The sequence below is a fragment of the Hyperolius riggenbachi genome, chromosome 6 (assembly GCF_040937935.1).
Source record: "Hyperolius riggenbachi isolate aHypRig1 chromosome 6, aHypRig1.pri, whole genome shotgun sequence".
In the NCBI taxonomy this organism is placed as follows: Eukaryota; Metazoa; Chordata; class Amphibia; order Anura; family Hyperoliidae; genus Hyperolius; species Hyperolius riggenbachi.
The window spans coordinates 166,768,484-166,794,935 of NC_090651.1; the positions used below are offsets into that span (position 1 = coordinate 166,768,484).

At 44.4% G+C, this 26,452-nt stretch overlaps 1 protein-coding gene across 3 annotated transcripts in view; it reads left to right on the forward strand.

The window, feature by feature from the left end:
* The window catches only part of TXN2 (thioredoxin 2), a 38,019-nt gene that overhangs the window by 8,980 nt on the left and 2,587 nt on the right, over positions 1-26,452 (forward strand). For all 3 annotated transcript variants that reach the window (XM_068240183.1, XM_068240184.1, XM_068240185.1), the window contains exons 2-3: positions 13,451-13,728; positions 21,451-21,574. In XM_068240183.1, the coding sequence (XP_068096284.1) occupies positions 13,451-13,728; positions 21,451-21,574 (402 nt within the window). The remainder of the gene's footprint in view (positions 1-13,450; positions 13,729-21,450; positions 21,575-26,452) is intronic.

Here is a 26,452-nt window from a genome sequence, read left to right on the forward strand (position 1 = left end):
AGCTGCTATTATAGTTGTTGGGACACCACCTTTCCTTCCTTCTTTCTTTCCCACCTTTCTGTAGGACAGCACATACTGCCCATCAGACAGTCAAGCAAACACTTCAGGGATCTGTATCGCTTACTTGAAATGATCATGAAAGATCATTTTGGTTGACATTATAATGAGAAAGAGTAATGTTAAAGAGTAACTGTCAGGCTGCAGAAGCTAATTTAAACCTCTATTCTCCTGTGTTAAACAGTTTAGACAGAAGCCAAAAAGACATTACTAAAGATAAAGATCTCTCTTACATTTAATGTGTGCTTATCAGCAGTTAAGCTCCTAAGGAGGACGCAAGCCGCATTCCATACTGCAAAGCATTCTGGGGCCCTCCCCTCGGCTGCTAAGGAGAAGACGGGATCAAGTTTCAGCAGCTTCTAACGCAGTCCAGCCACAGCACAGATAAATCTCCTGGGCAGATTACACTGCAGGAGTCCGCTATTGTTCCTAGCCACATGGCTCATTAATATTCACTGCACACTGTGTTATTCTGTACTAGCTCCTCTGTGATCAGAAGCAGGCAGGACATGACGACACATTTGGCTTCACAAACATGGAACCTGCCATGGGCTGTCAGGAGCATCATTCTCTGCATATACTATATAAAAATTCTGTGAAATCCAAACGTGGACAGTGAAATGCATATGTAATGTAAGTACAGCCAATCTTTAGCTACTGATATATGTGTTTATTTTCTCTGAGACCTTATACCTAACAGCTCCTCTTTAACAAAGATGTAGCTGTTGATATATTTTACACTAGAGGGCACTATTGCTATTATATTCAAACTTCGTTCAGGCGTGGTTAATTCAGAATATCACAAAGGGAATCTTATCTTCTACAGTATGCTGTCCAGATGTATTATTCATTGCTCAGTCTTACAGCTTATGCTGCACACATATCATTTTTGAATTGATGTCTACAGTGGAGCTTGTTCCAATCTTGCTTTCAGCTTATTCTGAGAGATTATATGATTATTAAAACTTGGTGCCAATAGTCCAGCATATGGTCAAAGAGCTACAACCCAGCTTGTGGCGCATTTTTATGTGGCTGTCCGGCTCCCATAGGCTGAGTATGTTAAGGAAGAATAAGTAGAACAGGAGCACTTGGTATCTGTATTACCCTTCTGACAGTTTCTTTAGAGGACACCTGAGGTCATAGTGATAAGGAGGCTGCTATATGTATTTACTTTTAAACCATGCAAATTGCGAGGCTGACCTGCTGATTCTCCACCGCTATACTTTTATACCCTGAACAAGCATGCAGATCAGATGTTTGGATTTTCTGCATGCTTGTTTCAGGTAAATTATTCAGACACTATTGATGCCAGAAAGATCAGCAAGACTGTCAGGCAACTACAGGGGTTGGACAAAATAATGGAAACGCCTAACATTTTGGCATCATAATCTTTGAACATGTTTTAAGCAATCACAACTTGACATATGTTAATTTTATTTTTGTCATTTGATATAGTTAATTAAAATAATAGTTTTTTTACACATTTAAACCAAACCAAAATTGCTTATTTATAAAAATGGCAGATCTCTTAGACTTTCAAAGAGGCCAAATTGTTGGTGCTCGTATGGCAGGTGCTACTGTAACAGAAACTGCCTGAATGCTTGGCATTTCAAGAGGTACTGTCTCAAAAGTAATGACTGCCTTTGAAAGAGAAGGTAAAATGTCCTCAGCAAAACACAGTTGTGGCCGAAAGTCGAAGTTGTCTGAGAGAGACCGTCGGACTCTAAATCAAATTGTTAGAAAAGCTTGCAAGACCACGGTTCCTAATATCACTGCAGAGCTGAATGAACACCTACAGAACCCAGTTTCCACAAAAACTGTTTGTCTGGAGATGCAGTTCTTCCGTGGAATCCAGATTTGTGCAATTTGAAACATTTGTCTTTGAGAGCAGAGGTTTTCTAAGTGTTTAGAGTGGTATAGAAACCACCAGAATTGGTCACTCGAGCAGTGGAAAAATGTAATTTTTCTCTGACGAATCATCGTTTTACCTTATCTCCGACCTCCGGCCAAGTGTACGTTTGGAGACAGCCGAAAGAAGCATTTCATCCAGACTGCCTTCACCCAACCGTCAAACATGGCAGGGGTTCTGTGATGATCATTCTAATGAAGTTGAGTATTTCATCTGGCCACCACAATCCCCAGACCTCAAAATTATTGAGCATTTATGGTCGTTATTAGAGATTCAAGTAAGAAGTCGATTTCTGCTGCCATCGACTCTAAAAGAACTGGAGGGTGTTTAAACTGAAGAATGAGCTAAAATTCTGTAACGATCGGTGTCAGCACACAGAGAGAATCTGATTATTGGTGATCTGCAGTATCACCAAGAATATAGATAGATAGATAGATAGATAGATAGATAGATAGATAGATCTGATTATTAATGATCTGCAGAATCACCAATAATACAGATATGGCTAACCTCTGGACACCGCTGTAATGTGAGTGTTTGGTGCAACAGTAATGACTTTGAGTGGGACCACCCGAGGAGCAGGTGGTCTTTGGCCGTATGGGAGTAACCTCCCTCAGAGAAGTGCAAAGACCTTGCTGCAGCCCGGGACGTCCAAAGGGGTGAAGCCCCAGGCTGAATAGCAGAAGGCCCTGAGGCTAAGTGACACCTAGAAGGTGGGCGTCACAAGCAGGTCTGGGAACTAATCTCTCAATGGAGAGGGATAGCTCTCAAGGTCGGGCAGGCCAGGTCAGCAACACACGGGCAGATAAGGTACAGAGACAGAAGGCTGATTCGGTAACCAGGGGCAGGCAGGATTGGCAACAGGATATCAGATATGCGTAGGAACCGAATCAGAAAGCAGAGGGATAGTCAGGAATGCAGTAGGTCATAACAGATATCAAACAATGCCTAGTCTTGGGTGTGAGGTCCGTGGTCTCGACACCCTGGAACTAGTCTGAAATATAACAATGATAATACAGAAGTAATCTGGCTCAGTGTGAATTCCCAGGTCCTCCTGGTTCAAACACACTGTGGGATCTGACTATGGTCTGAGTGCTTTCACAGAAGTGTTCGCAACGGCAGACAACTTGAGACTGACCAGCAATAGGTATATATAGAGCGGCGCTCTCCGGCGCCACCCACCGCTGATCAACCAATGGCCACTAGTTCTGGGAAAAGCTGACCAACCTGGTCAGCTGATCCCTCCTCGTTTGGCATAAAGGTTCTGCCTCTCAGCGCGCGTATTCCTCAGTCTGTGTGTACTAACAGGCCCAGCCACCTCAGACGCACGCTGCTGCGTGCAAACCGCCGCGCTGGTCGCGGAATCAGCCGCCTCGCCGCCAGTCTGCGCGGCGGCTTCTCCGCAATCTCTTACAAATTCCTTTGGAAATGATTCACAATTTGTATGAATCAATACCTCAGAGAATTGAGGCTGTAATTGCCGCAAAAGGTGGACCTACACCATATTAAAATATATTTTGTCTCTTTTTTAAGGTGTTTTCATTATTTTGTCCAACCCCTGTAGTTTTGTTTAAAAGGGAAAAAAAAATATGGCAGCTTCCATATTCCTTTCACTTCAGGTGTCCTTTTACTTTGCTGACCTATTCTAATGTAAACCATTTAATTTCAGCTTGGAGGCAATGATAAACTATTTAAAGTTAAAAAAGAAAGTGTCAGATGACAGTCATTTTTTAGAATGTGCAGAATACAATATGGCAGCCCCACCAGAGACTTTCTCTGCTTCCATGAAACCAGAAAGAAGGCACACTGCAGATTTATTGCAGGAGTTCTGTAAGCTGTAACAAATGTTTTTATTTAAAGGTTATTATGCTGTTTCTTATCTGTTAGAGCAGGGAGGTAGTTCTAAGTTCAGGTCAGCTTTAATGTACACCCTCAAATCAATCTCAGTTCAGGTGTGCTGAGAGAATTATAGCAAAAGTATTCATACTTACCTGGGGTTTCTGTAGTCCGTCTGTTCCCTCGATGTCCTGCTGGTCCCCTCCATTTTGCCGCTTTCAGCCCCGTAAAGTGTGTGACTCGGCTGAGTTGCACAGTTTACTTTTAACTACGGTAATAATAAGAGTGCCGGAAAGGTCTATTTACTTTTACTACTACACCTACAATTAGTTTCCTCATGAATGTATTTTATGTTCAGGTTTGCTTTAAATGATACTTTAGTCCTTAACCACTTAAAGACAACTGGACGGATACATTTGTCAAGTGTGATTGTGGAGAGTGCACCAACAGTTTGTTACTAAATTAGGCACATGGTATAATTTTATTTGTGACGAATTGTAGAAAACATTTTGGTGTGTCTTTACATAAAAAATAACCCACTTTGCAGTTTTTTTTGTTTTTTTTTAAATATGTTTGGAATCATGTATGATTTTCATTCCACTTCTCATGTGTACACCACTTTGTATTGGTCTTTCACGTGGAATTCCAATAAAATTGGTTCATGTTTGTGGCAGTAATATGACCAAATGTGGAAAACTTCAATGGGGCTGAATACTTTTGCAAACCACTGTAGGTAGGAACAAACTCAATGAAACATAAAAAGTCATTTTCAAAATTATGATCAAACGTTTTATGATGAATTATGATTATTTATTAATTCATATTATTTTTATCAAAAGTTTTAGCAAAATTACAAGAGACAAACATTTTAAGCATGATAAGTAGTAGAATAGAGAGAGTTTTAGGAGTGAGGCCTATGTCTTGTGTATTCTTTTTAGTCACAAACTGAATCAAAAGCAATTCAATTTTCACATATTCTGTATGAAAATAAAAGACTTGTAAAATGAAAGCAGAGTGACAGACTGTAAAAGAAAAACATACTGTATATTGTTACCTTAGGAACTTGGCTTTTTACTATTATTTGTGGAAATAAGGTCAGTATCATCAATAGTGTACAATGAGGAAGCAAAAAAGAAAAAAAAAAAAAAAAACAGAAAAAAGACACATTTATTTCCAAATAGAATATTGTCACTCACCATACATTGTACTAGGAGCATAATCTAAACGTTGTAATAACCAAGATGAATAAGAAAATACAATTTGTGGGTTTAACCACTTAAAGGACTTCTGTGGCCAAATTATAAAAAAAAGTTAACTACCTGCATCCTATTTTAAAGCACAGAAGACGCCGTCCGCGCCCTCCATGCCGTTCCGCCGGGTCCCTGCCGCTCAATAGCCCCACGGGCCGGCTCGGGCTCTCCTGCCTGCACAAAGATGGCCGCATGAGCTGGCCGCGGCTGCGCAGTCCGCTTAGCCGCGAGTGCGGCTGTGCAGCTCTAGGGCCAACACCCCCCCCCCCCCCCCCCCCGATTATAGGCGGTTTCCTATAGCGTGGATCGGGGGGTTGGCCCTAGAGCTTCGCAGTCGCGGCCAGCTCATGCGGCCATCTTTGTGCAGGCAGGAGAGCCCGACCTGGGCCGTGAGGTCGGGAGCCTGCCCGGGGGGCTATTGAGCGGCGGGGACCCGGCGGAACGGCACGGAGGGCGCGGACAGTGTCCTCCGTACCTTAATGTTGGGCCCCTTACCGCACCTAGGCTGCAAAAAAGTATCACGTGGTATTGCCATACTCAGAAGTAGCATAATGTGTTTTGGGGTGTATTTTTACACATACCCATGCTGGCTGGGACAATTGTCCATTTACAGAGATAGATTGACAGCCTAGTTGCGCTAAGGGGCCCAAAGTCCAACGAGTACCTTTAGGCTTTACATGGGTGCTCACAATTTAGAACCCCCCCCATGCCAGGACAGTTAACAAACCCCACAAATGACCCCATTTTGGAAAGAAGACACCCCAAGGTATTCCATGAAGGGCATGGTGAGTTCATAGAAAATTTTATTTTTTTGTCATAAGTTAGCAGAAAATGACACTTTGTGAAAAAAACAAACAACAATTTCTGCTAACTTGTGACAAAAAATAAAATTTTCTACGAACTCACCATGCACCTCACGGAATACTTTGGGGTGTCTTCTTTCCAAAATGGCGTCATTCGTGGGGTCTGTCCTGGCATTTTAGGGTCTCCGCAATCATTACATGTATGGCCAGTATTAGGAGTTTCTGCTATACTCCTTATATTGGGCATATGGGTAATGCACTCTGGGCTGAAAGGAAACATGAACGTCAAACAATCAATGTGGATGAAAAAATATCTGCCAAAAAATGTGAACAAAAAAGAGGGGAAGGCATCTGAGAGCTGCCACCCAAAAACATCCAAACCCACTCAGCTCGTATGCGCTGGCAAACCCGATTTATCCATTCACATCGATCGCTGCGGATGAATAAATCATTGCCAGAGTTCTTTTTTGATACAAAGTGCTTGCCAAAGCATATGAACTCCAACACCGCCCCTCAGCTCTAATGCCTCTCGGCAAACGTATCTTTTTTTACTGCGGAGGAGAAATCTTATCCTGTAGTGCTGCCGCACCAACTTTGTGTAACCTGACAGACGCGCAATGCTTCTGTCAGGATGCACCATCAGTGCTGCAGCTGGTTGGTCGGTTGGTCCACCTGGAAGGGTAATGGATGGAAAAAAGAGAGAGGGGAAAAAAAACCAAGCAAGCAGCAAAGCAATAATTTTCAACTTCATTAACATCAACTTTTATAAACTTTATTGAGCATTTTTAACCCAAACCTTAACATTGGGAACCAAACATTAACTTCTTTGCTTACACTTTTTTTTTTTCTTTTTCCCTCACCTTCCCGAGGACAAACCTTTCCTCCCCCATGGCACAATGTGCAAATCGCACAGAGATGTTGGGAACACTTTAGAGACAAAAACAAAAGACCGAGAGCCCAAATGGTGTGGTATATCAAGGAATAGGGACACAATTAATAGAAACGGATTTATACTCACAAACATGGGTTGCCCCTAGGCAACCACTCCATATGCAGGTGGGGAGAATTAGAACCTGACCCCACTCAGGTATAAGATGTCGCTCTCTGTAGAAGAAATTAGGAAAAATCCTTGCCACCCCGGGTGGACTGCATTGTGTTTAGGATAAGAACCAGAGGCGCCAAAAAGAGTAAAACAATACTAAGTTTAAAAACTAGGGGGGAGACGTACTCACCACCCTTTCCGCAGACCAAAAGCCAATGGAAACCACAATATTTGGTCAAAAATTCACAATTTATTAGTACTCCCAGGTGCTACGCGTTTCACGGGATTATCCCGCTTCCTCAGGCAATCAAACAGGAGTACAAGCAATTGGGGGTCTGGAGCAAGCTAAAGCGCCTCCTCGAGGCACTTTAGCTTGCTCCAGACCCCCAATTGCTTGTACTCCTGTTTGATTGCCTGAGGAAGCGGGATAATCCCGTGAAACGCGTAGCACCTGGGAGTACTAATAAATTGTGAATTTTTGACCAAATATTGTGGTTTCCATTGGCTTTTGGTCTGCGGAAAGGGTGGTGAGTACGTCTCACCCCTAGTTTTTAAACTTAGTATTGTTTTACTCTTTTTGGCGCCTCTGGTTCTTATCCTAAACACAAAGAGATGTTGGGAAGTACATTATGCACTTTGTCCTAAGTGAAAGGAGAGGTTTCTGGCAGCACTGTGTATTAGGGTCTCTGGAAACCTGATGTCTCGGTTCACACTACATATTGGCGTATCCGGTGGGTCGCACCGCATCGCCCAATACAGTCCTTCAGGGAATACCGCAAGAGTAGCATTTGCCTTAGTAATCACATTCGGCCTAGTAATTAACAGGGCTGTGGAGTCGGTACAAAAATCTTCCAACTCCGACTCCTCAGTTTAAGAAACTCCGACTCCGGGTGCCCAAAATTACTCCGACTCCTTAGTCTAATACTTAAAAGGGCTGTGGATTTTGTACAGAAATCATCCGACTCTGACTCCTCAGTTTATGAAATCAACGACTCCTCGACTCCGACTCCACAGCCCTGGTAATTAACTGCGTCGCCGTAGACTAACATGACTTCCGGGCCGACCCAAATTGCAGGAGAAGCCACGCAGTAACGTAGGCATGCACTAGCGTTTAGTCAAGCACTTCCGGCATAGGGGGGGGACCGCAAAGTGGATTTTGCTAGGCAATTTTCCCTAACGCATCGCGCCAGTGTGAAATAGCACAGAGACCCTTGTGTGCCTACTGCTATGTCTGGAGTTCCCTACTCTCTAAAAGTGTATCTGCTCATGATACTTCTGGAAACACTCCCCTAGGCATAGGCCAGGCTGGCCAGGACAGGTGGGACAGTAAACAGTGGTGTCACGCCTTATTCCAGCCCTGCTGCAGACACGACAACGTTTTCTTGGGATGCGTTGATTTGGGGTACTTGGAATTGGAAAAGGCGTAGTGCCTTTCATGTAGCCGGCTAACTGCATTTTGGGTTTGTGCCACGGCACCTCCTGGATACAGGAGTTCCGGAACGATCTCTTCTTTGGAATTTAAGGAAAGATCCAGTTCTCTCAGCCTTACTGTAGAGAACAAAGCTGTTGTAAATAGCCAATTGAATTAGATAAACGGACGCTTTTTTTATACCAGTGTCTGTTTTTTTTGGGAAACTGAATAGGGCCCTAACATCTGGTCATTGAAGTCCACCCCTCCCATGTTAGCATTATAGTCATGGAGGGCGAGGGGTTTTTCGATTACCTCAGTTGCCCGTTGAATTTGCACTGTCGTGTCTGTGTGAATGGTGGACAGAAGGTAAACGTCCCTCTTGTCCCTCCATTTCACCGCGAGCAAGTCATCGGTACACAAGGCAGCCCTCTCTCTCCCCCCCCCCCCCCCCCCCATGCAAGCCGGGTACTAACGAGCCGTTGGGGGAAGCCTCGGCAACTAGGCCGCGCGGTGCCACAGCAGCGGATTCCTTCTATCTCTAAATGCTGATAGAGGGCCACACTTGTGTAAAAGTTGTCCACATAAAGATGGCACCCCTTCTGGAACAAATATGACACCAAGTCCCACACAATCTTGCCACTGCTCCCCAGGTAGTCAGGGCATCCGACCAGCTCCAATTTTGAGTCTTTTCCCGCATAGACCCTAAAACGAGATTTATAGCCTCTGGCCCTTTCACAGAGCTTATACAATTTAACCCCATACCGGGCGAGCTTGCTTGGGATGTACTGTTTGATGCCAAGGCGCTCCGTAAAGTGTACGAGGGACTCGTCTACGCAGATGTTCTGTTCAGGGGTATAAGCATCTGCAAATTTGGATGACAGGTGGTCTATGAGGGGCTGAATTTTGTGGAGCCGATCATAAGCAAGGTGGTCACTTTGATGACAGGTTGTGTTGTCAAAGTGCAGGAAGCACAGGATCATCTCAAATCGTGTCCTGGACATGACAGCAGAGAACATGGGCATGTGATATATTGGGTGCGTAGACCAATAAGACTGCAATACATTCTTTTTGATTAGACCCATGTTAAGGTGAAAGCCCAAAAAAGTTTTAAGTTCTGAAACTTGGAGTGGTTTCCACCGGAAAGGCTGGGCATAGTAGGTATCCGGTTTGTCGGTGATGTATTGTGTGGCATAACTGTTGGTCTCAGCCACAATTAAGTCGTAGAGATCCTCGGTGAAGAACAGATGAGAAAAGTCTAGGGCCGATCCTAGATTATCTGTTTCCACCTGGACTCCAGACTGGGCGGTGAAAGGGGACAGTACGGGTGCAGTGGAACCAGGGGATTGCCACTTGGGATTTGCCGGCACCTCTGGAAGACTATGGGTAGTACGGGCCCGGTTTCTTGGTGGCTGCGACTCGGGTCTTAATGCACGTGCCACCGAACCAGTTTCAACTTCCATTCTGGTGCTCACCACTTTACCAGGGTCTACAGAAGTACTGGTGCTAGGTCCAGGAGATGCTGCGCTGCTGGTGTATGCCTCACCATGAAATCTCAGACCAGCGCTAGCACCACTCTGCTGCCCTTGAGGCAGATCCTGCGCTACCTGCGGTCCAGTGACATGGGGTGTGGTACACCTGGCTCTAGCCGGGACCTCAACCTCGTCATCGGTCAGCGAGCCACTGCTCTCTACAGGTTCGAACTCTGACCCAGAAGATTCGTCGAATGAGTCGTCCCAATCGTCCCTATCCAACTGGGCCATGTACCTGTACACCTGATCATCGGAAAGGTGTAGAGTTGTAGAGGCGCCAACAAGTAAAATATGCTAAAACATTCCCAGAGGTGCCAAGCTGTTATTGGACCTAAAGCTGTGATACTCCGTTTTGTTTATTGCCTGATGAAGCGGGATTGTGCCCGTAAAACGCGTAGCAGTATTTTATAGCAGTATGTGAATAAAGTTTCTGAATCGCAAGGAACAGCATCATGTCTGTTTCTGAGTGGCAGGTCCACCGCCGCCACTCGAATATTTTAAATGTTTTAGCATATTTTACTCTGTTGGCGCCTCTGTACACCTTTACGTCAAGTTTATCCACCCCAGGTGGAAGGGTGGTTCACCCTCTTTTCTCCTTTCTACAGAGAGCAACATCTTAGTTCTGAGTAGGGACAGGCTTAATCTCCCTACCTGCCTATACAGTGGTTGCCTTAGCGGTAACCCTTGTTTGTAAGTATAATACTTGCATCTTATTACACTCCCTGATTCAATACATACTACACTATATTGGGCTCTCGGTTTTCTGCTTTATCATCATCGGAATACCCCTTTCTTGTCATGGACTGCTAAATTTAGGGGGTATTCCTCTGAGACTACCCAGGAAAAAGGGCACCTACCTAGCAAAAGGAGTACTTGTGGAGTAGAAAGCTGTGATCGCTGAGTTTTGATGATATATATAAAAAAAAAAAAAATCAAAACTGGTCTTTACAGTGCCACAGCTATTGTACAGTGTTTTTTGCAGTGATCAGAAAAAAAAATTGGATCCTAGTGACCCTAATATAGATCTGACTGCGATCAGTAATGATCTCTTACAGATACTATATAGTACCAATGCTGACACTTAAACAGGGGCCTAGCTAACTGGCTTAACTGTTAACACTAGTGATACTAAAAAAGTGACAGTTTTCACTAATCACTGTTTTTAGATCACTAGGATAGTGACTGGGGGGGGGGGGGGGCAATCAGACTCAATCAAAGCCAATCAGAGGGCAATCAAGGCAATTGCAACACAGAGCCAATAATGCTGTAATATGTACGAACAGAGGCGCCAAGCAAAGTAAAACAATGTTCTAAAACTTTACTCTGCTTGGCGCCTCTGTTCATACATATTAAAGCACAATTAAGTCCACCCCTGGTGGAGGGGTTCTTTCCCCATTTTCCTATCTACAGAGAGCGACTTTTATACCTGAGTGGGGTCAGGTACTAATACTCCCCACCTGCCTGTCAAGTGGTTACCTGATGGTAACCCACCTTTGTGAGTATAAGAACATTGACATTATTTTATATATTGAGCTTACCAGACAATACTGCACTATTGGGCTCTCGGTGTCCTCTGTTTTGCTTTTACAGAGCCAATAAGAGTGATTTGAGGCAATCAAAGTCAATCACGGGACAATCGAAAACCAATCACGGGACAATCAAAAACCAATCGAGGTCAATCACAGGGCAATTGAGCCAATCAGAGCCAATCAAAGCACAATTAAGCGTTACAGCCAGGAGATTATATGTACACAATGGCGGGGGGGGGGGGGAGTGATCAGAGGGGGATCTAAGGACAGGGGGGGGGGTGATCAGGAGCCTGCAGTGACGGGGTGATTGATAGGTGATCAGTAGGTAATTACAGGGGAGAATATATGCAAGCAATGCACTGGCGAGGTGATCAGGGGGGTCTGTGGGTGATCTTAGGGTGTGGACGGGTGATTGGGTGCCCGCAAGGGGCAGATTAGGGTCTGATCTGATGGGTAACAGTGACAGGTGGTGATAGGGGGTGATTGATGGGTGATCAGTGGGTGTTTAGAGGGGATAACAGATGTGAACAATGCACTTGGGAGCTGATCAGGGGGGTCTGCGGGCGATCTGTGTGGGTAGGTGATCAAATGCCCACAAGGGGCAGGTTAGGGTCTGACCTGATGGGTGACAGTTGGTGACAAGGAGTGATTGATGAGTGATTGACAGGTGATCAGTGGGTGATTACAGGGGAGAAGAGATGTATACAGTACATAGGGGGGTGATCAGGAGCACCTAGGGGGCAGTTTAGGACCTGATCTAAAGTATAGCGTTGACAGATAGTGACGGGGTGATTGATGGGTGATTACCCCTCATCACCTCCTCAGACCACTGTTTGCATCCCGATTGGGTGCAAACAGTAGGCTGAGGGGGTGATCTTTCTGAGGGGTGCCGTGGGCGATCAGGGGGTCTGTGTGCCTAAGGGTGTGTGTGTGTGTGTGTGTGTGTGTGTGTGTGTGTGTGTGTGTGTGTGTGTGTGTGTGTGTGTGTGTGTGTGTGTGTGTGTGTGTGTGTGTGTGTGTGTGTGTGTGTGTGTGTGTGTGTGTGTGTGTGTGTGTGTGTGTGTGTGTGTGTGTGTGTGTGTGTGTGATTACTCACAGTGCTGCCGTCCTCTCTTGTGGTCGATCGATTACTGTAACCACCAGGGGAGGAGGCAGCCCCAGGTGCCGCTGGCGATCGGCGTTACGCGGTCCTGGGGGAACAACCTTGCCGCCGCCCATAGGTAGTGGGCGGTCGGCAAGTGGTTAACTTAATAGTTAGCGCTAATTATTGTAAAGCTATTATTGATGTAAATGGAGGAAAAGTGTGTTTTCTATATTTCCCCCTTATTTTCCCTTTTTTAAAATGCATAGAAAATAAGGTAATTACTAAACAAAATTATCACATACTAAAAGCCGTAACGGGGCCAGTTACAGCTGAACGGAGGAAGACATCCGGCCACAGGAGGTGCGGTAAGCCTATGCGCACCTCCCCACACACACAGGGCGTCACCTTCCAAACTAATTAAGGAACTAAGGTATCCTTTAAAGGAACTAAGGTATCCTGTAACGAAAAAAAACCTCCCCTGGGGGGTACTCACCTCGGGTGGGGGAAGCCTCCGGATCTTATTGAGGCTTCCCCCGTCCTCCTCGGTCCCACGGCGGCGGCGATAAAGCTCCCTGAACAGCGGGGATGTAAATATTTACCTTCCCGGCTCCAGCGCAGTGTCGGTTCTCCGCCTTGGAGATAGGTGTAAATAGCGATCACTGTGGGGCTGCTCTACTGCGCAGGCGCAAGTCTCCTGGGCAGTAGAGCAGACCCGACGAAGATCGGCTATTTTCGCCTATCTCCGTGCGGCGAGCCGCAACAGCGCCCCCGCTGGAGCCAGGCAAGATAAATAAATCAGCGCTTGTCGAGGGAGGATTCCGGGACACTTCGGGGGAGTGGGGGGAGCCTCATCCCCCAGGGGAACTGCTTTTTGTTACATGTTCTCTTTAAGACAGTAGGCAGGACAGCACGTAGAGCAGTATTGTTGAAATCTAAGTTCAACATACAGCACATGGATTGTTCTAATATATTTTTCTGTGATATTCTGTTTGGTTTGCAGATGGCTCAACGATTGGTCTTAAAGCGTTTACTTACTTTTTCTGGAAGATGCTTAATACGCCCAGCACAGACTTTCTCTGCCCTGCTTCCAAAATCCTCACAAAATTATGGCATCCATGCCTCAGCTTTGTCGTTTTCTCCATTTAATGGATACAATGCTGCTTGTGAGATTAGCACGTCTCCCTTAAGCAGAGTAACATTCAATATCCAAAATAAAGATGACTTTCAAGAACGTGTAGTTGGATGTGACACACCAGTCGTGGTAGATTTTCATGCACAGTAAGTTTCTTGCACACTTAATACATACGTGAGGGGGGATGGGGACTGTCATAGATTTCAGTGTCTGCAAATCAGTACTGCTCACTATAATTTTTTTTTTTAATTCCCTATACCACAAGGTGCCTTAAAGAGACCCTGTAATGTGTGATTGTGTTTCTGTCTGGCAGTAAGGCCGCAGACTTCATGGCTTTACTACCTTAAGGCCCATACACACGTCGGATTTCCGCGAACGACGGGTCGTTTGCACGCCCCGTCGTTCGCCCGCTAAATCGGGCGTGTGTACAGGCTGTCGTTCGCTTGATAAGGGTGAGTTTGAGCGCTCCGCCGGGCGGATCGCTCAAACTCACCCTTATCAAGCGAACGACAGCCTGTACACGCCCGATTTAGCGGGCAAACGACGGGGCGTGCAAACGACCAGTCGTTCGCGGAAATCCGACGTGTGTATGGGCCTTTAGCATCACGCCCTGGCAAGTCCCCATAGCTGGATGATAATCCCATTGTTTCCTTGACTATCAAACCTCCCCCTTCCCTCTCCTACCTGACATCTACCTGGCCTTGGTATTGGTGCAGGGCGCAGGTGATGACATCATCAGGAGCTTGGGAGGCGGTGAGTCAGGAACAGGTATAGGTAGAATGGGGCAGTAGTGGTCACAGTGGCACCTCCGAAGTAGAAAGTCGAACTGAACCCAGTGACCCAGTAGAGCTTCCCAAGTGGCAGAAGCCTGTATGGTATACAGCCATGTGGCTATTTTACTCTCACAAAGTCCAAACAGGATCTCTTCAAGCAGTTTGTGAACTAGCCTATATCCTCATGGGGGATTCTCTAAGTTTTCTTTAATAAAAAAAAAAAAAAAAGACCTGCTGAACGGCAGTTGCTCAGTCCAACTGCCAGAATAGTGTATGAGCTAGGAGGCTGACTGTCCAACACCTTGGTAGAGCTTCTTGCCAGGGAGTGCTTGTAAAAGAATGAAAAAAACCCTTTAGGATCCCCCATGAGAAGAACTGGTCCAAAACCTGTCCATAACAGGTAAGAACCATTAGATTAAAAACACTAATGGTGGCCACACACATTAAAAAAAAATTCCTATTTGACAATTTCAAATGTTTTTGTTTTTTTTTTTGTTTTTTTGCTTGAATGAAAAATTAGACTCTTGTAAACCATGTACACACTCATATGTTCAATTTTGACACAATCAAGACAAAATGATCAAATAAATTATCTAAATTAGATGTAATATATACTTTTTCAATCATAAATGGTTATTGGGTGCTCTGTGCCATCACTGCTATGTATAAAGGCACACAACACAAACAATCTTAGAAAATGTTCCTTACATTAACCACTTAAGCCCAACTGGACGAGATTTCTCGTCCAGTTGGGCCGCTAGCCCACCGATCAGTGAAAGGGATTATAAATCCCTTTCGCTGATCGGACCCCCCCGGAGAAAAGCCGACAGCGTCTCTTCAGACGCTGCGGCTTTACGCTGCGGCTTTTCTGAGCTCTGGTCTCCTTTCTTCTGCCTGGGAGCGAGGTCGATCGCTCCCAGGACTTTTTGATTCTGGCCATCTTGTGGCCAAATAGCAAATTACACCTAAAAAAAAAAGTTTTAAAAATAAACATATAAATATATATAAAAAAAAAAAAACCTGTTTACCTCCCACACCAAAAAATACCCACATACAAGTTTAAATTAAAAAAAAAAAAACCATAAATAGTTACCTAAGGGTCTGAACTTTTTAAATATGCATGTCAAAGGCGTATATCAATATGATTTAATAAATTATGGGCTTCTAAACAGTGATGGACGCAAAACGGAAAAAATGCACCTTTATTTCCAAATAAAATATTGTCGCCATACATTGTGATAGGGACATAATTTTAACGGTGAAATACCCGGGGCATATGGGCAAATACAATACGTGAGTTTTAATTATGGAGGCATGTATTATTTTAAAACTATAATGGCTGAAAACTGAGAAATAATGAATTTTTTCCATTTTTTTCTTATTCTTCCTGTTAAAATGCATTTACAGTAAAGTGGCTCTTAGCAAAATATACCACCCACAGAAAGCCTAATTGGTGGCGGAAAAAACAAGATATAGATCAATTAATTGTGATGAGTAGTGATAAAGTTATTGGCAAATGAATGGGGGTGAAAGTTGCTCGGATGTAAAAAAATTTCAACCCTTCGGGCTTAAGTGGTTAAACTTCCATGAAACCTGCTAGATTTCATGTTTGCTTGCATGAACTCAATGGCTCCAGTCTGCTGATCACCTGACATTTAACTGCTAAACCATAACCAACACAACTGCCATCTACGTGTTTACTATTTAGCTGCATCAGTGCTTTACTTCAGCTAACATCTGGAAATATGCCTGAAGAAGGGGACTACATCCCAGAAAGCTTGCATAATTTAACTTTATCAGTTACCCATTAAAAGGTATTACTTTTACAAGACTTTTTTTTTTTTTTCTACCTACCTTACATAAACAAATTTGTTTCTCATTTATTTCAATCAACAACACTACATTTATCACAGTGAAATAAATACATTCTATCTAATGTGTCACTTTGACAAACAAGCTTCTTTATTCTTGAATGTATACTTAAAGGATTTATGAGGCGAGAATGGTAAAAAAAAAAGAAAAAAAGTTAACTACCTGGCTACAAGTTTTATCCACAGAGGACGCTGAGGAAGTCATCCGCGTCCTCTGTTTCATTCCGCCATGGTGTCTTTCTTATTTTCACCCTGAGGTCGACCCGATCCTTCGGTTCGTCTGCATTTGCCACGTCCAAGAGACTGCCGGGAGCCATGACGGGACTGGAGGAAGATTCAGAGCTGAGCAGCCGCACACGCGGCTCTGAGAACTACGCAGGCGCGGCAGGACCTGGAAGCTATCTTTAATGGGGTAGATGCAGAAGACCCGAGGGATCTGGTCAGGTCCCGACCTCCAGTGTGAAAGTAAGAAAGACACCACGGCGAAATGAAACAGAGGACGCGGATGGCATCCTCTGTGGATAAAACTTACCATTTTTGCCTCGTAAGACCTTTAAAATTAGGTCAAATGACTTTTATACAACCTTCCACACACCATTCAATTTCTGACTAAATGTATCCAACCTTTCCGATAGATTTTGCCAGCAGTGAAATTTATCTTTGGAGCTGAAAATATAACGTGTGTGCTTTATTGGCTCATTCCGCCCATTTGTATGATGTTGTGCATTACATCGCAGCACAATTGGGATGCAATAAGCAAAGATGTCAGAAATTGCACCCACAGCAATGTCTTATGTTCTCCACTAACACAATGTGTACTGTAATCTGATATCACATTAGCTGCATTAATTTTTTTTTCTACTCTATTCAGTGTAGTGACTAGTGTCAAGGTTACAGTGCATTGTACTGCAGATGTCTGTGTACAACACTCAGGCACCTATGATTCCTAAAGGAAACTGTAGTTTTTTTGTTTGTTTTTTTTACAACTCAACTGCCGGGTATTGGCTGCATTTGGTCAAATGATTTGGCTTCATCCGCTCCTTCCTGATACCAGTTGTCATTTGCATCTTAACCACTTTTTTTCACCTTTCAGCACTCCTTCCATTCATTCGTCTATAACTTTATCATCACTTATCGCAATGAAATGAACTATATCTTGGTTTTTTCGCCACCAATTAGGCTTTCTCTAGGTGGGACATTATGCCAAGAATTATATTATTCTAAATGTGTTTTAAAGTGAACCTTAAGCCTGTTAAAAAAAAAAATGAGATTAACTCACCTGGGGCTTCCCTCAGCCCCCTGCAGCCGATCGGTGCCCTCGCAGCTCTGGTCCGATGCCTCTGGACCCGACGGCGACGACTTCCGGTTTCGCCGTCACCGGCCGACAGGCATGGGAACGCGAGTGATTGTTCGCGTTCCCAGCCTGTATATCGCCCCCTATGCTGCTATTGCGGCCAGTAGGTCGCAATAGCAGCAAAGGGGGCGATATACAGGCTGGGAACGCGAACAATCACTCGCGTTCCCATGCCTGTCGGCCGGTGACGGCCAAACCGGAAGTGTTCGCCGGCGGGTCCAGAGGCATCAGACCGGAGCTGCGAGGGCACCGATCGGCTTCTGGGGGCTGAGGGAAGCCCCAGGTGAGTTAATCTCATTTTTTTTTTTTTTAACAGGCTTAAGGTTCACTTTAATGGGAAAATAGGAAAAATGTTTCGGCCATTATAGTTTTTAAATAATGCATGCTACTGTAATTAAAATCCATGAAATGTATTTGCCCATTTTATCCCGGTTATTACACCGTTTAAATTATGTCCCTATCACAATGTTTGGCTCCAATATTTTATTTGGAAATAAAAGTGCATTTTTTTCAGTTTTGCGTCCATCCCTAATTACAAGCCCATAGTTTATAAAGTAACAGTGTTATACCCTCTTGACATAAATATTTAAAGAGTTCAGTCCTTAAGGTAACTATTTATGTATTTTTTTTTTTTAATTACAAAAAAAAAATAAAATTGGGGTGTGTGGGAGGTAATGAGTTAATTTTATAATGTAAAACTAGGTATTTATATATGAAAAATGTTTTGGATGTAGTTTTACTATTTGGCCACAAGATGGCCACAGTACTTTTGTGTGCATGCGTCCTGTAAGCGTAGGAAGTTCAGGGAGGCTGGTAAACTTTTTTTTTTTTTTTTTTTTTTTTTTATTTACAATGATCGCACTGCTTCTCATAGAAGCAGCCGATCATTGCTGGGGGGCTGAGATCAACGAACGGGAATGGTTTTTCCCGTTCATTGATCTCCGGGCAAGCGGGCGGCGGTGTGCACAAGAGCTAGCGGGAGGGTGGACAGCGACGGGGCGATACGTATATCTACGCCCCTGGTGGGCAAGTGGATAATTGCATAATTTGAAGAATACATTTTTATTTTTTTGCTTGAGGGAGAGGGAAGATAACCGGCAATCCCCTAGTTTGGTTAATTTCCTGGTCTTAAAGAGTAGATGATAAGGTGGCCACTAACAATGCAATTTACTGAACGATAGTTTACAAACTATTCTTTGTATGAACAATCGGAAATTAGTTTGGGACCACTAATGGACAAAAATCTTCTAAACAATCAGATCAAATTTATGAAATCTATCCAATATTCGGATCGATTTCATTAATCTGATCGGATTGGTTAAATGAAAAGCAACAGCTGGGTTCTGTAGTGTGTGTGTGTGAGCCAGCTGCATTATAAATCAGCAGGGGCGTATCTGCTAGCAGTATAGCAGAGAGCAGTATGTCGCAAGAGCTGATGTAATGACGCAGCTCAGTTGTATAGGGGAATAGTGTGGTGTTAGGAGCTATTTTTTTAACACAAGGTCTATGGTGAAATGTATGCTGTCCATATTAAATAATTGGGGATAATGGAACAGCATAATTTTCACTATAGTACCCCTTTTAACCACCCTGGCGTTCTGATTAAATCGCCAGGGTGGCTGCGGGAGGGTTTTTTTTAAATAAAAAAAAAACTATTTCATGCAGCCAACTGAAAGTTGGCTGCATGAAAGCCCACTAGAGGGCGCTCCGGAGGCGATCTTCCGATCGCCTCCGGCGCCCAGAATAAACAAGGAAGGCCGCAATGAGCGGCCTTCCTTGTTTTGCTTATATCGTCGCCATAGCGACGAGCGGAGTGACGTCATCGACGTCCTGACGTCAGCCGCCTCCGATCCAGCCCTTAGCGCTGGCCGGAACTTTTTGTTCCGGCTGCGCAGGGCTCAGGCGGCTAGGGGGGCCCTCTTTCGCCGCTGCTCGCGGCGAATCGCCGCAGAGCGGCGGCGATCAGGCAGCACACGCGGCTGGCAAAGTGCCGGCTGCGTGTGCTGCACTTTATTTGATAAAAATCGGCCCAGCAGGGCCTGAGCGGCAGCCTCCGGCGGTGATGGACGAGCTGAGCTCGTCCAGACCGCTCAGGAGGTTAAGAAACCGTATTCTGTCATGATATGCTAGTGATAACTACCGGTGCTTCCTCTGTAAAATCACTTGGGCGCCACACTACAGGAAACACATTGAAGTTTTAGAACATGGGCAACTAAATTAATTAAAGGGATGGAAAATCTCACTTGGCAAGAAAGGTTAGACAATCTGTGCCTATTTAAGGTCTGCACACATGCTAGACTGATGTAACCCTACTGGGATCGGGAACCGATCCATCGGGTGACCTTACTGGGCCAAGGCTGTCAGCTTGGGCCTATAGGCTAACAATGCATTCTGTGTCTCCGCCGGGCAGCTGTGGGCTGATGCAGCGGCGCTTATGTGACGTCACAGGGTGAGCGTGGAGAACAAAGTTGTCACCTGGGTGAGTTGATTCACCTGGCAGACCGCTAGCCGGTCAGGGACTGCTGTACAAATGTTGGATTATCGGCATAGACGGCCATTATTGGTCACTTCAGCTGACTTAAATCTAGCTTGTGTGCAAGCCTTTAGCTTGGAAAAAGAGAACTGAGAGGTGACCTAATTAACATGCATGAATACATCCAAGGGCAATATAAAAGCTTGGTAGTTGAGCTTTTTAGCCCTGTGTCTGAAAAAAGACGACCTACATATGGAGGACCATATACCACCTGTGTAGAAAGGGGTTCTTAGTAGTAGGTGTGAGCAAGATGTGCAGGGCCCTATGCAATTACTGAACTCACATGGACTATCTTATCACCTTAAGGGTGAGAACTTTTCAACTGATCAGAGCAGGGGAGAAGCCCCTATAGCCCATCTGCCACCGGCTTCTGTGGCATCTGGGAACCTTCTTTACTAATGCTGTAAATACACGGTACGTTTTAGTGCCGCGTATCGAGCTGCTGGCTCGATTACGGCTCGTCCCCTCGGATCGATTCCCGCTTGTACCCGCAGGCGGCTTATCTTCCGCTTCGTTTATTCTTTTGTCCTGCCCGCCGGTATCGAGCGCGAATCGATCCGGCGGGGTATTGAACACGTCGGATATTATCAATCGAGCCATCAGCGGCTCGATTGATAATAAAAAACATACCGTGTATTTACAGCATAAGGAGACCCCAGATGCCTTCCATAGACAGCCATTGTCTTACGTTCCTATTGTAGTCAAAGGCCAATATTTTGGGAAAACCAGTTAACCTATCTTTTAACCTAACTCCAGACTATCTGATAAGGTCCCCCCCCCCCCCCCTTTATTACCACTAAGTCATTAAAAACTCCCTTCTGCCTATTTAAGGTGTTTAAAAAAACAAGGTAAACTTTGATAGTGTTCCTTTTATAAATCATGCTTAGGGCCCTTTTCCACTACAGCGTTTGCGATGGCTTAATCGCAAAACCGCTAGTGATTTTAAAATCGCTACGGTTTGCTTTTTAACATAGGAATCGCGGTAGGTAATTTCCACTACCGCGATTCGTTTTTTACTTGATTGTGATCGCGCCACGGAACGATTTTTGCTGCGATTTTGCTCTGCAGTGCATAGCATAGCAAAATCGCGATCGCAAACGTCGTGAAATCGCTGGGAATTTTTTTCTTTTGCTGAATCGCAATCGCTAGCGTTCAGCGCGAACGCTAGCGATTTGCTAGTGGAAAAGGGCCCTTAATGTGGCCAATGACAAGTTTGCCACTCAAAGCATCAAGAAGCAGGATTGTCATGCTTAACCCCGTTGGTGCAGGACTAAAACTTTGTGAATCATTACATTACATTATATTTAATGTGCTCCTTCTAATATCTAATTCCTCAGATGGTGTGGTCCATGCAAGATCTTGGCTCCCCGACTGGAGAAAGCAGTTGCCAAGCATCAAGGAAAAGTTTTAATGGCGAAGGTGGATATAGATGATCATACGGACCTTGCTCTGGAGTATGAGGTATTTTCTTTTTTTCGTTATATGGTTTTCATGGTTAACTGGTTCACACTGGTTGGCTTAAAGCCTAAGGAATACCATATCTATATAGTGTGGATATGCTGTACCACTCTCAGGTGTCTCAGGTTTGGATATGCTGTACCACTCTCAGGTGTCTTGTAGTTTCCACTGACAATCTGGAATGGATGCTTGTCATTCTATAAACACACATACTCTGTTGAAAAGAAGAAAAATAAAAGTTTAAGTTTGTCCGTTGCCATGATGCAAAAGACATATGTGAACGGGCCCAAAGGAAAGCAGAAAACAGTCTGGCAGCAAACCTAAAAGATTAAGTTGCATAGTAGGAATTGAAAGCCAAAGATGGTGAATTTATAAGAATCTGTTGTAATCACTATATGCATGCATGCTAGGTACCATTGAGATTGTATTTGGGTAAGGGTTTAATGTATGCATTGGTAATCACCTGCTTCACACAGCTTTCAGTGCCTGCATAATTTAGTAGAGGGAGCCGCAGATGTTCTCAAGTCTGTGGCTCCATCAGAAATGGCCATTAAACTAGTCTCAATCACAAACGCCTATTTTGTAGCTTGTTACAGAGTACCATAAAAGCCCTGTTCACACTCAGAACCGCAAATCGTGATTGCAATCCCCATTTTGCATTGCTATATTTCGTGATTCTTACACGATTGCATTGTGTGAAGCACAACGCAATTGCCTGGAAAATCCTGCATGCAGCGCAATTTCGGTAGGTGGAAATCACAATCACTCCGCAATAGCCGCAGTGTGATTAATCCCATAGGATTACTTGTGCTGCAACCCTTTGCTGATCAATAGCGATCAGCAAAGCGCAAAAGTGGACTGAAAGTGCCTGAGTGGGAACGGGCCTGTTGAATTACTTCTGTTCCTAGCGTATCAGCAAATCCTGTGTACTGCATAGCATAAACATACATTTTGGAAGAAGCCTCTGTTTTTGGCTCTTAAGAATTAGTATATCAGTGATTACGCTTCCCTCTCTACACTGGAAAGAGTCTGATGATGCAAGTTTTTTGGTTTGATTTTTAACATGTCTGCTAGCACACTTTTTTTTGTAAAAACAATTTCTTGAAACCTGTATGTAAAAGAATGTTCTCTTTTACAAAGCTCAACTTGGGCCCATATGCAATCAAGTTTTCCTTCTGCGTTATTTCCTATGAGATAATGTTTAATTTTCTCTTTAAAATAACTTTTTAGCACTTTTCTATTGAAAAAGTACTAAAAAGTAGGTGAAAAAAAGTACTATCAAAAATATATTGCTGGTGGTTTAAAGGGCATTTTATTGAGACGGTGGGAACATATCACCTAGGAGAAAACTCACGAGCAAATTTTGCATATGGGCTTTGGTTTCTAATTTCACCAACATGATGGCAAACTTATACTGCCATCTGTATTTCTAACCGTTAATTTTCAAGTCCTCTTAGGACATCACACATGAGATGACCCTAAAGAGGAACTCCAGTGAAAATAATAATGTAATAAAACAAAAAAAAGTGCCTCATTTTTACAATAATTATGTATAAATTATTTAGTCCATGTTTGCCCATTGTAAATGCTTTCCTCTCCCCGATTTACATTGTGAAATTTTTACTGCTGGCAGGTGATGTCAGTGGAAGGTGATGCTGCTTGCTTTTTTGGCTGTTGGAAACAGCTGTAAACGGCTATTTCCCACAATGCAATGAGGTTCACAGACAGGAAAATGTTAGGACCATGGTCCTGACATCACACTGTGGGAGGGATTTCACCACAATATTAGCCATACAGACCCCCCTGATGATCCGTTTGAGAAAAGGAAAAGGTTTTTCCTGGGCAAGGGGTATCGCCTACTGATTGGGATGAAGTTCAATTTTTGGTTACTGTTTCTCTTTAAAGAACAACTATTAGCCATACTGTGCCTGGAAAAAACACCCCCAACCTAGCCAGATTATTTGTTGCTTATAGCCATATGGCTCTCAAACCCCAAATAGACAGACTACCCTTATGGATAACCCTTACCCCAGATAGACAGACAGTATGTATTTGTATGCAACCTGTATGTATTTAGAGAGTTTGGCCTGTTTAATTCCCCCTCATTTGTGTCTAATCACAAGTTGTAACTTGATCTCTCCCGTGTCACATGACTGCCACAGCAGAGATGGCTGATAAGCTCATTTGAAAACACAGGCTATTAACAATATGTCTGCTTCCATGAATCGGGAAGTAGAAACTGCAGATTTATTTAAGGGTTTGTATCAGCTGTAGCAAAGACATTTTTTTTTTTGTTTAAAGGTTATTATGCTGTTGCAAAAAAAGGGAGGGAGCGCTCCCATGGTGCATTAACTTTTTAAAATTGTAAAACTGCAATTAAAATTGCACTTACAGGATATGTAGTATTTCAAAGCTTTATAAAATGGTATGCTGTGGAGCACAGTATACACTTAAAGGTCCTCTTAAACCGGACCTGAACTCAGAACTCCTCTCTGCTCTAAAAGATATGCAAAGCATAATAACAATTGTAAAATAACAACTAGAAACTGCACTGGCCCTTTCAAAAGTATTTTTTGCTCTCAGAGCTGCTCCCATTGCTGGGTGGTGCCAGAGTACTGTATGCAAAACAGACAAAAAAGAGAGAGTGCTCCGATGGTGCATTAACTTTTTAAAATCGTAATTAAAATTGCACTTACAGGATTTGTAGTATTTCAGAGCGCAATCTCAAACAGCCGCCAGCAAGTCCTCACTCATTGCCGAAGCCTGGCCAGGGCTGGCAGTGCAGATGGAGCAGCAGGAGGGACATCCGACCGGCGGAAGCGGTGCCCAGGATGCCGTCTTACGTCACAAATGTAAGACGGCATCCTGCGCACCGCTCCCGCCGGTGTAATGACAGTACAACCCGAAAGCAGCCTTCCTCACTGAGTATCACGCATGCTCAGTGGCAACTTAAATGTTATTTCCCCCAAATATCTCCACTTCCGCACCACCTACACTGCCAAAATGTTCAGGGTAGGGAGAGGACTCGATCTACCTCTGTGCCAAATTGCAGCCCCCAAGCCCCGCTGATTCCTGAGATAGATTACAGTAACCTGTCTTGGGAACTAGCGGGTTTTGGGGGCTGCAGTTTGGCACAGAGGGCGTTCAGGGGGTCCCCTCCCTACCCCGAACATTTTTTGAGTATACATGATGCAGCAGTGCTCCATCTGCACTGCCAGCCCTGACCAGGCTTCGGCAATGAGTGAGGACTCGTTGGCGGCTGTATGAGATGCGCTCTGAAATACTACATATCCTGTAAGTGCAATTTTAATTACGATTTTAAAAAGTTAATGCACCATCGGAGCGCTCCCTCTCTTTTGTCTGTTTTGCATACAGTACTCTGGCACCACCCAGCATTGGGAGCAGCTCTGAGAGCAAAAAATACTTTTGAAAGGGCCAGTGCAGTTTCTAGCTAAGCGCAAGTTATTTTACAATTATTATGCTGTTGCATATCTTTTAGAGCAGAGAGGAGTTCTGAGTTCAGGTCCGGTTTAAGAGGACCTTTAAGTGTATACTGTGCTCCACAGCATACCATTTATAAAGCGCTAAATCCAAAAGTACAGAGCCAGGCATCGGTATCATTATATATCATTAGCCTCTAACAAAACCGTGAATCTACCTTTACTCTGCTCAGGGGCAAACCCAGGATTTTCAAGGGGGGATTCCTGAAAGGTCTCCCTCAGCAATGCACAGTACAGTATATTAATATGGTAGGACATCAAGCTGGGTACACATAATGCAATTTCCCGTCTGACCGACAACCGGATCGATCAGGAGCAGTTTGGATACAGATAATAATGAGGACAGCCAACATTGGTAATGAAGGGGAAAGTAAAGCATTCACACAGCAGGACTCAGGGCTGTGCTCATACCTGACTCTAAGTTCCCCAGAGCTGCTCCATGCACTGTACACATGCTGCTGCTCCATCCAAAGTCAACTATAGCAGGGAACGAAAGGGGGCAGTGCTGTGAGCTGCAGGATGCCTGCGTTTGCCTATGCTACTTATTGGGCTTGATTCACTAAGACATCCTTGAGGCCGTGGGAGGGTTTTTTGTAACCTTTTTTTATTTTTTTTTTAGCATGTAGCTAGCCTAGCGCTAGCTACATGCTTTCCCCCTCCCTGCGGCGTCCCCCCGTATGCGCCGATCGCCGCCGGCGCATATGCCCGAGGGCTTCCCCCGTCACCATGGCGACTGACGCGATGACTTCATCGACGTCGTGACGTCAGAGGGAGTCCCAATTCACCCCTCAGTGCTGCCTGGCACTGATTGGCTAGGCAGCACACGGGGGGGCACCCTCTGATGCGGCGAATCGGCGCGGAGCGGCGGCGATCGTGAGTAACACGCAGCTAGCAAAGTGCTAGCTGCGTGTATAAAAAAAAAATTCTGCAGATCGGTCCAGCGGGGCCTAAGAAATCCTCCTGCGCGGCTTACCGCTAAGGAGGTTCACATGCCTTATCAGAGTAGCATAGCGAACTTATGCCTGCTAATTGGCAATGCCGAGAGCGCCACTCGTCCTTCCCTGAGCCCCTGCGGGTTCGTAGCGCTCTCTGTGCTACTCTGATAAGACATGTTAACTTTGATAAGGCGTGCTAACTTTGATAAGGCATGCTATTTGTCGTAGTGAATCGAGCCCATTATGTCTAGGGGAATAGGTACACTGCCAGAAGCCAGCCATAGACAAGTAGTCGCGTAATTACTGCTGTTCAGCTGAAGTAAAAATATTGAATATTTTTTCTGGTAGTTCAGTAGTTTCCTCTGATGACCGTAACTTTGCCATGACCTATCGTTTCCAAACGGGCATTTGCAAATACTAATTATGCTTAGCTTGTAGTTTTTAGC